The sequence below is a fragment of the Pristiophorus japonicus genome, chromosome 13, assembly GCF_044704955.1.
Source record: "Pristiophorus japonicus isolate sPriJap1 chromosome 13, sPriJap1.hap1, whole genome shotgun sequence".
NCBI classification, from domain to species: Eukaryota; Metazoa; Chordata; class Chondrichthyes; family Pristiophoridae; genus Pristiophorus; species Pristiophorus japonicus.
The window spans coordinates 160529030-160541282 of NC_091989.1; the positions used below are offsets into that span (position 1 = coordinate 160529030).

The 12253-nt window shown below is 41.6% G+C and overlaps 1 protein-coding gene across 1 annotated transcript in view; it reads right to left on the reverse strand.

Moving 5' to 3' along the window:
* Nucleotides 1-5286: 5286 nt before the first annotated feature.
* Nucleotides 5287-12253, reverse strand: part of zfhx3b (zinc finger homeobox 3b) — a 232418-nt gene continuing 225451 nt past the window's right edge. The window contains exon 8 of the mRNA XM_070898222.1: nucleotides 5287-7975. Within this exon, the coding sequence (XP_070754323.1) occupies nucleotides 6408-7975 (1568 nt within the window). The 3' untranslated portion in view covers nucleotides 5287-6407. The remainder of the gene's footprint in view (nucleotides 7976-12253) is intronic.

Genomic DNA, 12253 nt, shown 5'->3' on the forward strand with positions numbered 1-12253 from the left:
CTCCCGCTGGCTGGGCCCTGAAGTCAGCATCTATGCCCTCTGCAGCAGTGCTAAGTTGCAAACTCACCCTCTGGCAAGCTGGTTTGTCTTATGCTTTTACCCTTGCTCCTGCGCACTTGTGCTCAGTGAATACCCCAGTGCTGACCCCTCTAACTGACCGACTACGCAGTGTGTCGATTTCAGAGCTGCAAGAGTAAAGTCGCGTGATGGTGTGCGCTCAGGAGGGACTGTCCCCCTCTTCCTCTGCTGCATCTGGGCCCTCTACTTCCGATGGACCTGGAAAGGGAATAGAGGGACAAGAGTTAGATGTTAGTGGCGAGGGTTAGTGTAGACAGATGAGTGGCAGCACCACATCGTCATGCAGAGTTGTAAGGGAGAGGTTAAGATGGCCAAACACCCAGTGGAGCGTATTCTGCACTCACCCCAATTTCACCCTGCCCCCGAATGCCATGGACGCCTCTTTCAATGGGAACAGGACGGGGATACTTGGTTGCCTTCTCACTTTCCATGCCTGCATGCTTTGCCAATGCCCTGCAGAAGAAAGGGAGTATGTTAGTATGTGGCTTGGTGAAATGTTGCGAGAATGCGTTGTCAGGTTGGAATAGTGCTGTAGTGTGTAAAAGATGGCATAGGTGGGGGGATGTGAGGGGAGTAATTGTGAGGACAGTAGTAGTTGCAGAGTGTGGAAGTAGTAGCAGCAGAAGGTTCAGTCATGTGTAATACTGTAACTGGAGGAGAGTGATGGAAGACAGAGTATGAAAGGCTCGAGAGTGCTGGGGCTACAGCGCTAAACAGGGAGTAAGAGAAATGCAAGTTTAGTGTCTTACCTTAGCAGCCTGCTCAGATCATTAAACTTCTTCCAGCATTGCAGCCAGGTCTTGGGTACAATGCTTCTCACATTGACCTGTACTGCCACCTCTGTCGACTGATGCTAGGCAACATACCCGGATACCCTTCTGCCATCTTTGGGACCAGCACCCCCTGCCTCCTTCTCACCTCTTTAACCAGATCCTCCAGAGCAGCATCTGAGAATCAGGGGGAGGGGAGGGAGGGTTCTTTCTGCACTTGCTCAACCTGCCATTTGCACTGTACTGCACTGATTCTGTTCAGTAAAGGCAAAGTGCACTCCCCTTTAAGAGGTGCAGGCAGCCTTTAAATGGCATCACTTACACCCGATTTCCTGACCCCCAATCAGAGAGTTGCCAATAAAATGTACAAGTAGCAGCGGCAGTGCGCCAATCTCAATAAAATGAGGCATGCGACGCCATCAGGTGCTACACCTATTTTCTGCCTGTTTTTGGCGCAAGTTGAATTTTCCGCCGAGTGAATCTCATAAAACTATGTGCACTTTTGCCAACAAAAAAAATCCCGCTCAACTGCAACAGTCAAAGCTAATTTGAAATCCAGAGGGATCATTAGAACCGCAGGTCAGCACAGTGTAAGCAACTGTGAAACGTAACTATATTCTTGTTAATATATGTTTAACATGGGCTATTATATTACTGCTCTTGTGGAAAGTGATCTTAAATGTGCAGCATGATAACGGCAGTATAACCGGGGAGTTAGACTGGCAGTCTGACAGCACACTATAACCAAATGGTGCAAGCCCACTTCTGTTGGCTCAATTCACGCCACTTGGACTTTGCACCAGATCCAGTCTATTGCAAAACCATGTTCCATGGGACAGCCTCGGAACTTTATATACTTGTTTTTGAATCACTTTAATGTTCGGAGTCCACTCCGTTGCCTGTGCTTTCCTGATGTTAGCATTTAATTGATTTGGAGAGTGGAGCAGTACACACAGTACTACTTTGTTGCTAAGTGCGGTGCGATGTGTACTGAGCTACAGCCATCATTACACGCTGGTGCGTCAGCTGCACATGGCATTCTACAGATACTGGTCTGAGACTGAAATCTATCGTACAATGGCGTCTCAAGAGTGAGCCAGGCTTTGACATAATCTGATATTTTTAAATATTTGCTCTGTGCACTTTATTGATGGTGTAATATGAGTCAGTAAATAAGGTTTGTGCCAGACATCAATTTTGAGAATTTGCAGTCCTGATTGAACTATTACAATTAACTAGAAAATCTGTTTGCAAAATTGCACTAATACATATATTATCCTGGCACTTTTTGTGATATGCAGCTTCATTGACTGCATTTAGTCCCATCCTTGCAAAATCCATTACGGGAAAGATGTCCACAAAAAAGGCGTATAAATTAATATTTCTCAGGTGATCTACTCACTAAAGTTACTAGTTTATCAAACCTGCCAGTAACTTCTGTCACTAGGTCGTGATACTCATTCAGTCCTGTTTTCCCTGGCTGCAATTCTTAAGCTAATAATGATCTCCACATGGTAAACACATGTTGTATTGCAACATATTATTACCACATGGAGATCAAAGGATTATTAGTATGACAAAAGAGGTCGAGTTTGGTGCCCACTGGTAAAAACTAAAATATTTCTGCATATTTTGACTTGCGAAGATTGGAGCCGACATTCACTATACTACCTTAATGATCACCATATGGTCAAAACAGGTGGGCAACTGGGCTTCTAATATTGAAGGCTTAGTAGCTCATCCAGTATGTTAGTAGTCTGGGCAACTGTGACTGTAAACTGGAGAGTGGGGTTTGTGCACATTTAATACTGCAGTTATAAAGAAGACATGTTGGCTCGTACAATGGAGCTTTTGCAACATACCGATGCCAAGTGCGTGGCGCATTGCTGCTGATTTCATTGTGAAGTGTAAGGTGACACCTGTAGCAAGACCACCTTGAAGCGAGGACGTAATACTGCTGCCAGTGAGTGTCAGCTGCACTGAGAACAGACTAGGAGAATTTCAGCCCAAATTGCAATGCACACTGACACGACATGATCAACACATGTACACTCACACGTGTATGAAACCGCTACACCTATGGTCTTCAGACCTTCCTGCAAACAGATGGAAGTAGACTGTGCAACTTCCTACCGTCTGCTTGTACCAGTTTGAAAATGGCACCAATACCTCACCCATACGGCAGAATAATGGTGAGATTGGGTATCTCAAGATTTTATTTTTGAACATGATCAAGTACCATTTCTTATACGAGTGAATAACATAGCCAAACACATAAAAGTTTTGCTCATACTGGTTTTTTTTAATGTATCACAATGAGCAAGAAACATACTTGATGAAGTATTTTCAAAGGAGTATATTCAATTACCATCTACAATCAACTTAACTATGACAACAAGGTTTGTGACAAAATTTTTAAAGTTCGAAATCCACGTGGTTGTTAGTTTCCATGATTTTGGTACAGTTGAAATTTTTTTCATTATTGTTACAGTAACAAAAAAACTAACAAGACTACATTATAGAAAAAACATCAAGAACATCATTTTTGGTTTAACTTGCTCTTTTTTGTACATTGCAAGGCTGGAGATACCTCTTTCACCTCAGGGTAATGTTTCCAAAGTTGCCCAAGATGTAAAAGTCAATGCTGTTCACAGTGGGCAGTTTCTCCACAACAATGACAATAATCTTCTTTATTGTCCAAGAACTTAGATACATCAAGTATGCTGACTCGTGTTAATGCTTCTCTTGTCTTATTCTTTTTCCCCATGCCACAAAAAATGGACACTTTTAATGCGGCACCATTCTCATTGCTTAAAGCTTTGGCCACATTCATATATAGTTAAATAATTTTTTTTCAAAAAACTGCTCAGTGCTTTTTTCCAGCTCCGTGTTTCAGTACTGGTGGTGCCTTTAGATGCAAATATGTCTTGTCCACTTTTCACCTGTACGTCTTGCTACGTTTAACTGTAAAACTTGGGGTAGCCTGACCCACACAATTATTAGTCTTTGTAAATGGTAGAGTACAAGTGCTACTGAACAGACTTTGGAAACAAAGGTCAGAGTTCCAAGAAAATACAAACCAGAAAATTGCACCTTAAGAGGCCATGTCATAGTATATAAAGATAAAAAACATAAAACAAACCAGTATTTAAAATATAATGCTAGTGTTAAATGTTAACAGTTAATATGAGGAAAATTATATATGATACAGGAAACATACTAACATACAAATTAACAGTTAAATGCCGAATATATTTCATAGAATCACATCAAAAAACATAAAAACAAAAACAAAAACTGTACAACCTTGGAATAAAATTTTTCATCTTGTGGGAGCTATTTTTTCTTCTTAACCTCATTTAGAAAAGAATTTGAATTTTCCGTTTTTGAACGTTATCAGATATCTTTATGTAAAATAGGCCTACTTTTTAAATGTAATTTAAACTTCTGTCACCTCTGAAACCGAAGAGTTATACTATCTGCATGTAATTATTACAAAAAAATCATTTTTGCACTGTGCACAAGCCTGATTATGAATATGTACAACAGCTTATTGACTACTTCAAAAAACAAAATTAAAAAAAAAAGATTTAAAACAAAACATCAGTCCCTGCAACAAACTCCAAGTTGATAGTTTGGAATGAACTGGAGTTCTGCATTTGTTGTTGGCTTTTGACATTGGTAAACGCATCAGCCAAACTGAACCATGGAAAGGTGTATTCACAGTCTAAAAACGTTCCATTTGCAACAGAAAGATGAAAAAAGGAATATCAAAAAAGCAAGGGCTAAAACTGATTTATTGGTTTCCAGTAAAGCTTAGCAAAAAGCAAGGTATAAGCAAGCATCTATTGTGTGACTACAACATTTGCAGCAAAAAAAGATTTTTTTTTTTTTTAAAAGAGTTCAGACCTTTTTAATGCTAGTAATGAATTTTTTGACATTAATGTGACTACAGAGATGTACATAACACAAGTGCCCAAATAACAAAGACATTTTCTTAAAAGATCACTATTTGATATCCTTGGTAGTAGCAGTGTCTTCTAACCACCACTGCACTTATTCCACAATACAAGGACAAACCTTTAAGTAAAAAGTTTTTTTTGGTATTTTTATTTGTTTTGTCTTAAGCCACTCCTTTGCTTGCAGAAGAAGCAATGGCAGTGACCTGGATATTACCATTCCTTTTTTGTTAAATTTTTATTAAATCAGAAGAACAAATTCTCAAGTATAAAGATGCCTCTTTTCATCTTTATGCACCAATGGTGAAAGTGTATGTCTTTGGATTTTGTTAAAGCGCGAGAATTTTTTCTCTTATGACAAAGAAAAAAAAATTAATCTCCTCCCTCCCTCCGCCCCCCCCCCCTCAAAAAGAAGACCAGACTGCCGCCACACTACACAGAAAACAAATGTCTGCTTCATAGGAAAAATTTCCACAGCATCTACAAAAGCAGAGAGGTAAGTGCACAAAGGTTACAGACACAGGTAAATAATCATTATGTTCCTTAAAGGTTCACAAAAAAATTGAAAAGGACCCTATCCACAAAAAATCTTTAAATTTACTTTTTTTTCTTCCTTCTATAAAACTAGAGCAAACCACCTTCAGAGAGGAAGGTGAGCATTAAGGAAGGTTTCAAGGTCGGAAGGGGAAGGTGGGAAAGGAAGGAATACGACAGAAAAACATAGACCAGTAACTTGATTCAATCTACCCTATAGGAATGAACAAGACAACATCAAAATGAAGAGCTTTCTGTTGGACAATACAAAAGCTAATGTACACAAAGGTTTTCAATCTACCATACTGTTTAGGTCATTTCCAATGCAACAAACTACTCAACACCAAAATGTTCATATCTATCATAAATACAGAAAGTTAGTTTCTCTTTTAAATTCATTGTTATCTCAGCTACAAGTCCTCAACACTCTTGTGTTTTGGTGGCAATGGGAGTGCTTAATTATCCCTCAGATTATACAGCAGAAGAGCTATTCTTTGTAAATCCCCAGTAAGATGTGTTTAATATTTTAACTCTTTTGAATACTTTCTGCCCGTTTTGAAAAAAAAATCTTCTTCTGGAACAAAAAAAATAAAAACAGAAAAACAAACAAACGAAAGTAAAATATGATTCTGAAAACAGAACAAGGTGTGAGCTATTGACCTGAGAATACAAGACATTACATTTTAGCTAGCCATTGGTATCCGAATGCTTACATAGCAAGAAATCTAAACTGTAAATGGTGGATTGTCATCCCATAAGGTACATGCTGACATCTGCTGTGCTATCAACTTAGGGCATGTTTGCACTGGGGAAATAAAGGGTTTCAGGTTCAAAGACCACTGTAATTAAATTGAGGCAGTTCATTGCTTTCTGGTTTCTGTCATTGCTCAGCTAACCATAGTACCTTCTAGCAACCAGTGTAACAGGTTTAGATGTTGCCAGCATATCAATATGAGACAACAATCCTGAAAGATTTTATTTTTTTGGTTAGAAGCTTTGGAATTGCAGTTAGTCTTTTTTGAAATTGGTTTGTTTTTTTTATTAATCATATTGTCCATCTTCAAGCTTACAATCTGAAGGTGTCCATTCCTACACTAGTCAGACTACTGTCTCTGCGGCAGCTGGGGTCATTTGGACCCTCCAGTGGGCAATCCAGGCCATCTGACTTCTGGCTGAGCTCACTGTCAGACTCATCTGAATAGCCGTCTGTTGGTATAGAGGTCTGAACCCCTGAGGTGCTGCATGAACTTGAGGTAACTGTTGAAGATGAGGAGAGAGAAGGTAAAGAAGAGGGCTTCCTGACTGAGGCTCGGGAAAGAATGTTAGGCCAAGATTTTATGGAGGCATGGGGGGACAGGCTGGAGGAGGGGCTGTCGTTAGAGTGAGTGGCAGACTGCGAGGTAGATGCGGTGTTAGGATCGGGGAAGCAGGCTGAGTGAGGTAATAAACTAGCGTGCTCTTTGGCGTATCTTGCTGCTCGTTTGATTGTTCTGTGTTTGTGCAAGGTTGACTCGAGATGTTGACTTAGAGCTTCATCCCCGCTCAGTGTAGTATCACAGGCCAGGCAGTGGTAGGTGCTGGTGGGGACACGAAGCACCATCTCTTGCAGGTTTATCACAGACTGACCGAAGAAACATATTGACTGCAGGTGGCTCATGGCTGTCTCTTCATCAGTGAAGACCATCTGACACTTGCGACAGACCAACTTGTACTGCACCTTTGGAACAATGAACAGGTCAAGCGAGTCCGTACTTTTGCTTTCTGTTTGTTGCCGTTCTTCTGGTTTTGGAAGGGATGTTTCTCTGGGAGCACTGGCTTGCTCTTCTGTTTTAGTAGATTCTTTGGCGGATTCTTTGTCTGGGGAAGCGGTTAGTTGTGGGGCGGGGACTTGGCTTGGTTTATGCTGCTGCTTTGGCTGTTGCTGCTGCTGTTGTTGTTGTTGTTGTTGTTGTTGCTGCTGCTGTTGTAGCTGTTGTTGTAACTGTTGCTGTAGTTGCTGTTGTTGCTGCTGCTGCTGTTGCTGCAACTGCCTCTGTTGCTGCTGGAGGGCATCTTGTAGACTTTGCTGATATTGCTGATATTGCTGCAGCAAAGAACCTGGTGACAGCCCCATCAGAGCTTGGGACAAAGCTGGGTTGTAGGGAAAGAGACCCTCCATCCCGTACATTGGTTGTAGATATCCTCCTTGTAGGGCTCCGGGAATTTGTGGGGCATAATATGGAGAAAAGCCTGGCACAAAGTACGGCAAAAACTGGCCGGTGAGCAGGGCAGTGGGATCAGAAGCCAGTGCATTTTGCAGAGCCTGAAGCTGGGCTGGATCTACCACATACTCCATGCCAGGAAGAGGTACTGATGTGCCAGCACTGTTGTCATTTTTCTCCTTGTTCGCTGTGGGTGGAGGATCTATTTTATCTTTTTCCTTTTCTTTTGCCCTCTCATTCTCTTTGCTTTTACGTTGTTCAGGTTGTTGCTGGGTGGCTGATGCTGGACGTGGAGTTGTTGTGGTAGCCTGTGTTGCGGCTTGGGATGTCAATGAAGAAGGTTGCTTGCTTGGCAGTCCAGTAGTCGGAAGGCCAGGGGAGGGTACAGTTGAACCAGGAATGCCCAAAAGGTTAGGTTTAGGAGAAGTTAAAGCTAAAAATTAATGAAAAGCAGAAAAAAGATAAACACTTACAGGCCCACAAAAGTACTGAGGAGTACAAAAAGTGCTTGTTTTTCAATTTATTACACAACATTGCAGAATATTTTATAATTAACTCTTTTGGTTTTCATCGGTTATACAACAACAACAACAACTTGTATTTATATAGCACCTTTAATGTAGTAAAACATCCCAGGGCGCTTCACAGCAGTGTTTAAGATGACAATTTGACACCAAGCCACATAAGGAGAAATTAGGGCAGGTGACCAAATGCTTGGTCAAAGAGGTAGGTTTTAAGGAGTGCCTTAATGGAGGAAAGAGAGGTAGAGAGGCGGAGAAGTTTAGGCAGGGAATTCCAGAGCTTAGGGCCTAGGCAACAGAAGACACAGCCACCAATGGTTGAGTGATTATAATCAGGGATGCTCAAGAGGGCAGAATTAGAGGAGTGCAGACATCTCGGGGGGTTGTGGGGCTGAAAGAGGTTACAGAAAAAGGGAGGGATGAAGCCATGATGGGATTTGAAAAAAAGTGTGAGAATTTTGAAATCGAGGCATTGCTTAACCGGGAGCCAATGTAGGTCAGTGAGCACAGGGGAGATGGGACATGGGCATCCGAGTTTCAGATCACCTCAAGTTTACGTAGAGTAGAATGTGTGAGGCCAGCCAGGAGTGCGTTGGAATAGTCAAGTCTAGTAACAAAGGCATGGATGAGGGTTTCAGCAGTGGATGAGCTGAGGCAAGGGCGGAGACAGGCGATGTTACGGAAGTCGAAATAGGCGGTCTTAGTTATGCCATAGATATGTGATCGGAAGCTCATTTCAGGGTCAAATATGACACTAAGGTTACGAACAGTCTGGTTCAGCCTCAGACGGAAGTTAGGGAGAGGGATGGAGTCAGTGGCTAGGGAACGGAGTTTGAGGTGGGGTCCGAAAACAATGGCTTCGGTCTTCCCAATATTTAATTGGAGAAAAGTTCTGCTCATGTCGGACAAGTAGTCTGACAATTTAGAGGCCGTGGAGGGGTTGAGAGAAGTGGTACTGAGGTAGGGTTGGGTGTCATGAGCGTACATGTGGAAAGTGACTCTGTGTTTTCCGATGATGTCGTCAAGGGGGCAACATGTCGATGAAAAATAGGAGGAGGGCCAAGGATAGATCCTTGGGGGATACCAGAGGTAACGATGTGGGGGCAGGAAGAGAATCTGCTGCAGGTGATTTACTGGCTACGATTAGATAGAGAAGAATGGAAGCAGGCGAGTGCAGTCCCACCCAGCTGGACGACGGTGGAGAGGCGTTGGAAAAGGATAGAGTGGGCAACGGTGTCAAAGTAGACCTTTTATTCGAATTTTACAAATGCAAGTGGATTTTTGTGAATCAATTTTCAGGCCATCAGCAAAATACACTAACTCCAGCAAATTAAGCAAAACCATCCAATAAAATGATGGTGGCCAAGTTTTATCTCATTTTGCTGCCTTTTGAAGCTTCCACAAGTAACTTATTGCTGCTCATGCATATTTCACTGTACCTCATCTTGCACTTAATTTCTGAAACATTGTTTTCTTCCCATTCCTATTTTGTATTTTCCTCATGTCTCCACTACTTCTGATTTGTAATGCATCATCGTCAGGCTCAGATACCGACCAGTGAGCTAGTCTCAGGCCTTTGCAGCTTTTGAAGCAGTCAGTGGGGTGGTATGAGTACAGTACACGTTGACTTGCTTGTATCTGACCCTGAGATGAGCTTCCAACTATATATCTGCGCCATCACTAAAACCGCCTACTTCCACCTCCATAACTATGTCCAACTCCGCCCCTTCCTCAGATCTTCCGCTGCTGAAACACTCATCCATGCCTTTTGTTACCTCTAGACTTGACTATTCCAATGCACTTTTGGCCAATATCGCCTCTTCCACCCTCCGTAAACTTGAGGCCATCCAAAACTCGGCAGCCTGTGTCCTAACTCACACCAAGTCCTGCTCACCCATCACCCCTGTGCTCGCTGACCTACATTAGCACCCGGTTAAGCAGCGACTTGATTTCAAAATTCTCATCCTTGTTTTCAAATCCCTCTATGGCCTCGTCCCTCCCTATCTCTGTAATCTCCTCCATCCCCAAACCCTCTGAGATATCTGTGCTCCTCTAATTCTGCCCTTTTTAGCATTATTGGCAGCCGTGCCTTCAGCTGCCAAAGCTCTCTGGAATTCCCTCCCTAAACCTCTCCACTTTTCCTTCCTCCTTTAAGATGCTCCATAAAACCTACCTCTCATCTGCCCTAATGTCTCACTATGTGGTTCATTGTCAAATTTTGTTTGATAACGTACCTGTGAAGCACCGTGGGACTTTTACTAAGTTAAAGGCGCTATATAAATACCAGTTGTTGTTGTTGCCCTCCAAATTGCACCATTCTAAATTTTAGCCCAGCGAAGCATCTAGTTCTTGCTCAGCACCTCTCCCAGATATTCTCACTGATATCAAAATTCACCAAGCATAGATCTGCAGGGAGGGAGCTTTACCACTCTGTGGCACAGTACCACAGTATTCAGTGCCTGAAAGTAATGTTATGGCACCAGATGGACAAAAATTAATGCTACTAATAAACTCTAATTAACATGGTATATAGCTAGTAGTAACATAAATTTGCCAGTTGTGGTTATAACCACCGGCAATATTGTGTTACCTTTAGAAAATTTTAATTGAGGCTTAAGTGGTAAATGCACAGGTTAGTGGAGCACTGCCGCAAACAGATCGAGTGATAGGTTTGACCCCTGGTCTGTGCTGTGTTAGTTCATCTCAAATGGGCCCCAAAATGGGCCACAACTGGCCTTTGTGCATCTTGAGCTTGGGAAAGGAAATTTAGTCAGAACTTCTGCTCCTGATCACTATCTTGTGACCATTGCTGGAAATGGGTATGTGTAGATCTTCGGTAAGAGCTGGGTCCAGCTGAGTGTCGTGGCCATCCCAATGGGGGCTAGTGTGCCAATACTCACCATGCAGCATCACACATGAAGCATGGCCAATTGGGCGTGAAGCATTAGAAAGCCAGCAATGCCAATGTGGAATTTCACCTGAGTCCCTCCAATGAGAAACAAGAGAACAAATTTAAACCCTAATTTTAAACCACTGTAGCAATTTGTATTTTTAATTGCTACAATGGTAACTGAATAATTAAGATCACTGGAGGACTACTAAATTTGAATATTTTGCTGGGTTAATTATCAGAATTTTCCAATCAAGTAACAAGCAGGTAAAACCTGCTAAGAGATGTGCAATATGTTGTAGCAACTCACCGTGAGTGCAAAACTGTGCCTGCAATAGTTCAGTGCCAACTAAACTCACTTGGCATTAGGAATGCAATTTAGCAAGGCGGTGCACTGAAATTGACTTCTATGCAAACCCGATGAGCAGTAAAATCCACTTAAATGCAATCTGTAAAAAATGTCCATTTTGGTCATGTTGGGAAGAGAGCCCGTAGCTTAATAGCTACAATGCTAGTGCACGGAATCTCAATTAAGGGACCCAGTTTCAAGTAGGTTCCTGGGCAGAAATGTTATATTTTGAAGGAAGTGAATATCTTAAAACTAACTGTCAATTCAGGACTACAGTCTGTTTATGTGCAAGTAAAAAGCTTAAGTATTCAACTGTCCCCATTACTACTCCTAGAGCATCCAATGATATTCTTATGATCATTGTGGCATGATGAAATCCTTATAGTATTCTTGAAATTAATTATGACATTAATAACCATCTCCCTGGCTACACCTGAAAAGAGGGTTGACTCCATCTCTTGGAGCACTGTGATTCCACCTCTGCTGCTGCATTTGGAATAAGGTTTGTGAATCTTCACTACTTCAGCTTTTCTCCTCTTTCAAATGAGGTACTAAGAAGCCCCAATTGTCTCTCTGTACTTCATAAGATATCACTGCATATACAGTATTGAACACAGGGACTCTAATAAAATAACGCATTCTTTTACAGAATGCACTCTGAAGGTCTATTTCTAACAAAACAATCACTCTTATTTCAGAATCTGTGTACACTGCAGCTTATACAGTGCTGTAACTGAAGCAGTAACAGTCCCTGTTAAATACAAGGACAGATTATTATGTATAACTGAATATGACTTGTTAATGCAGTATTTCATTGAATGTCATTTAGTATAACAGTAACATCTGATTATATGTAATAAAAAAAAGTTGAGTAAGATTATATCAAACGATTTTTTTCTTCACAACCTGTTCCATTTAATCATATTATACTGATATTTTAATGACATTGAC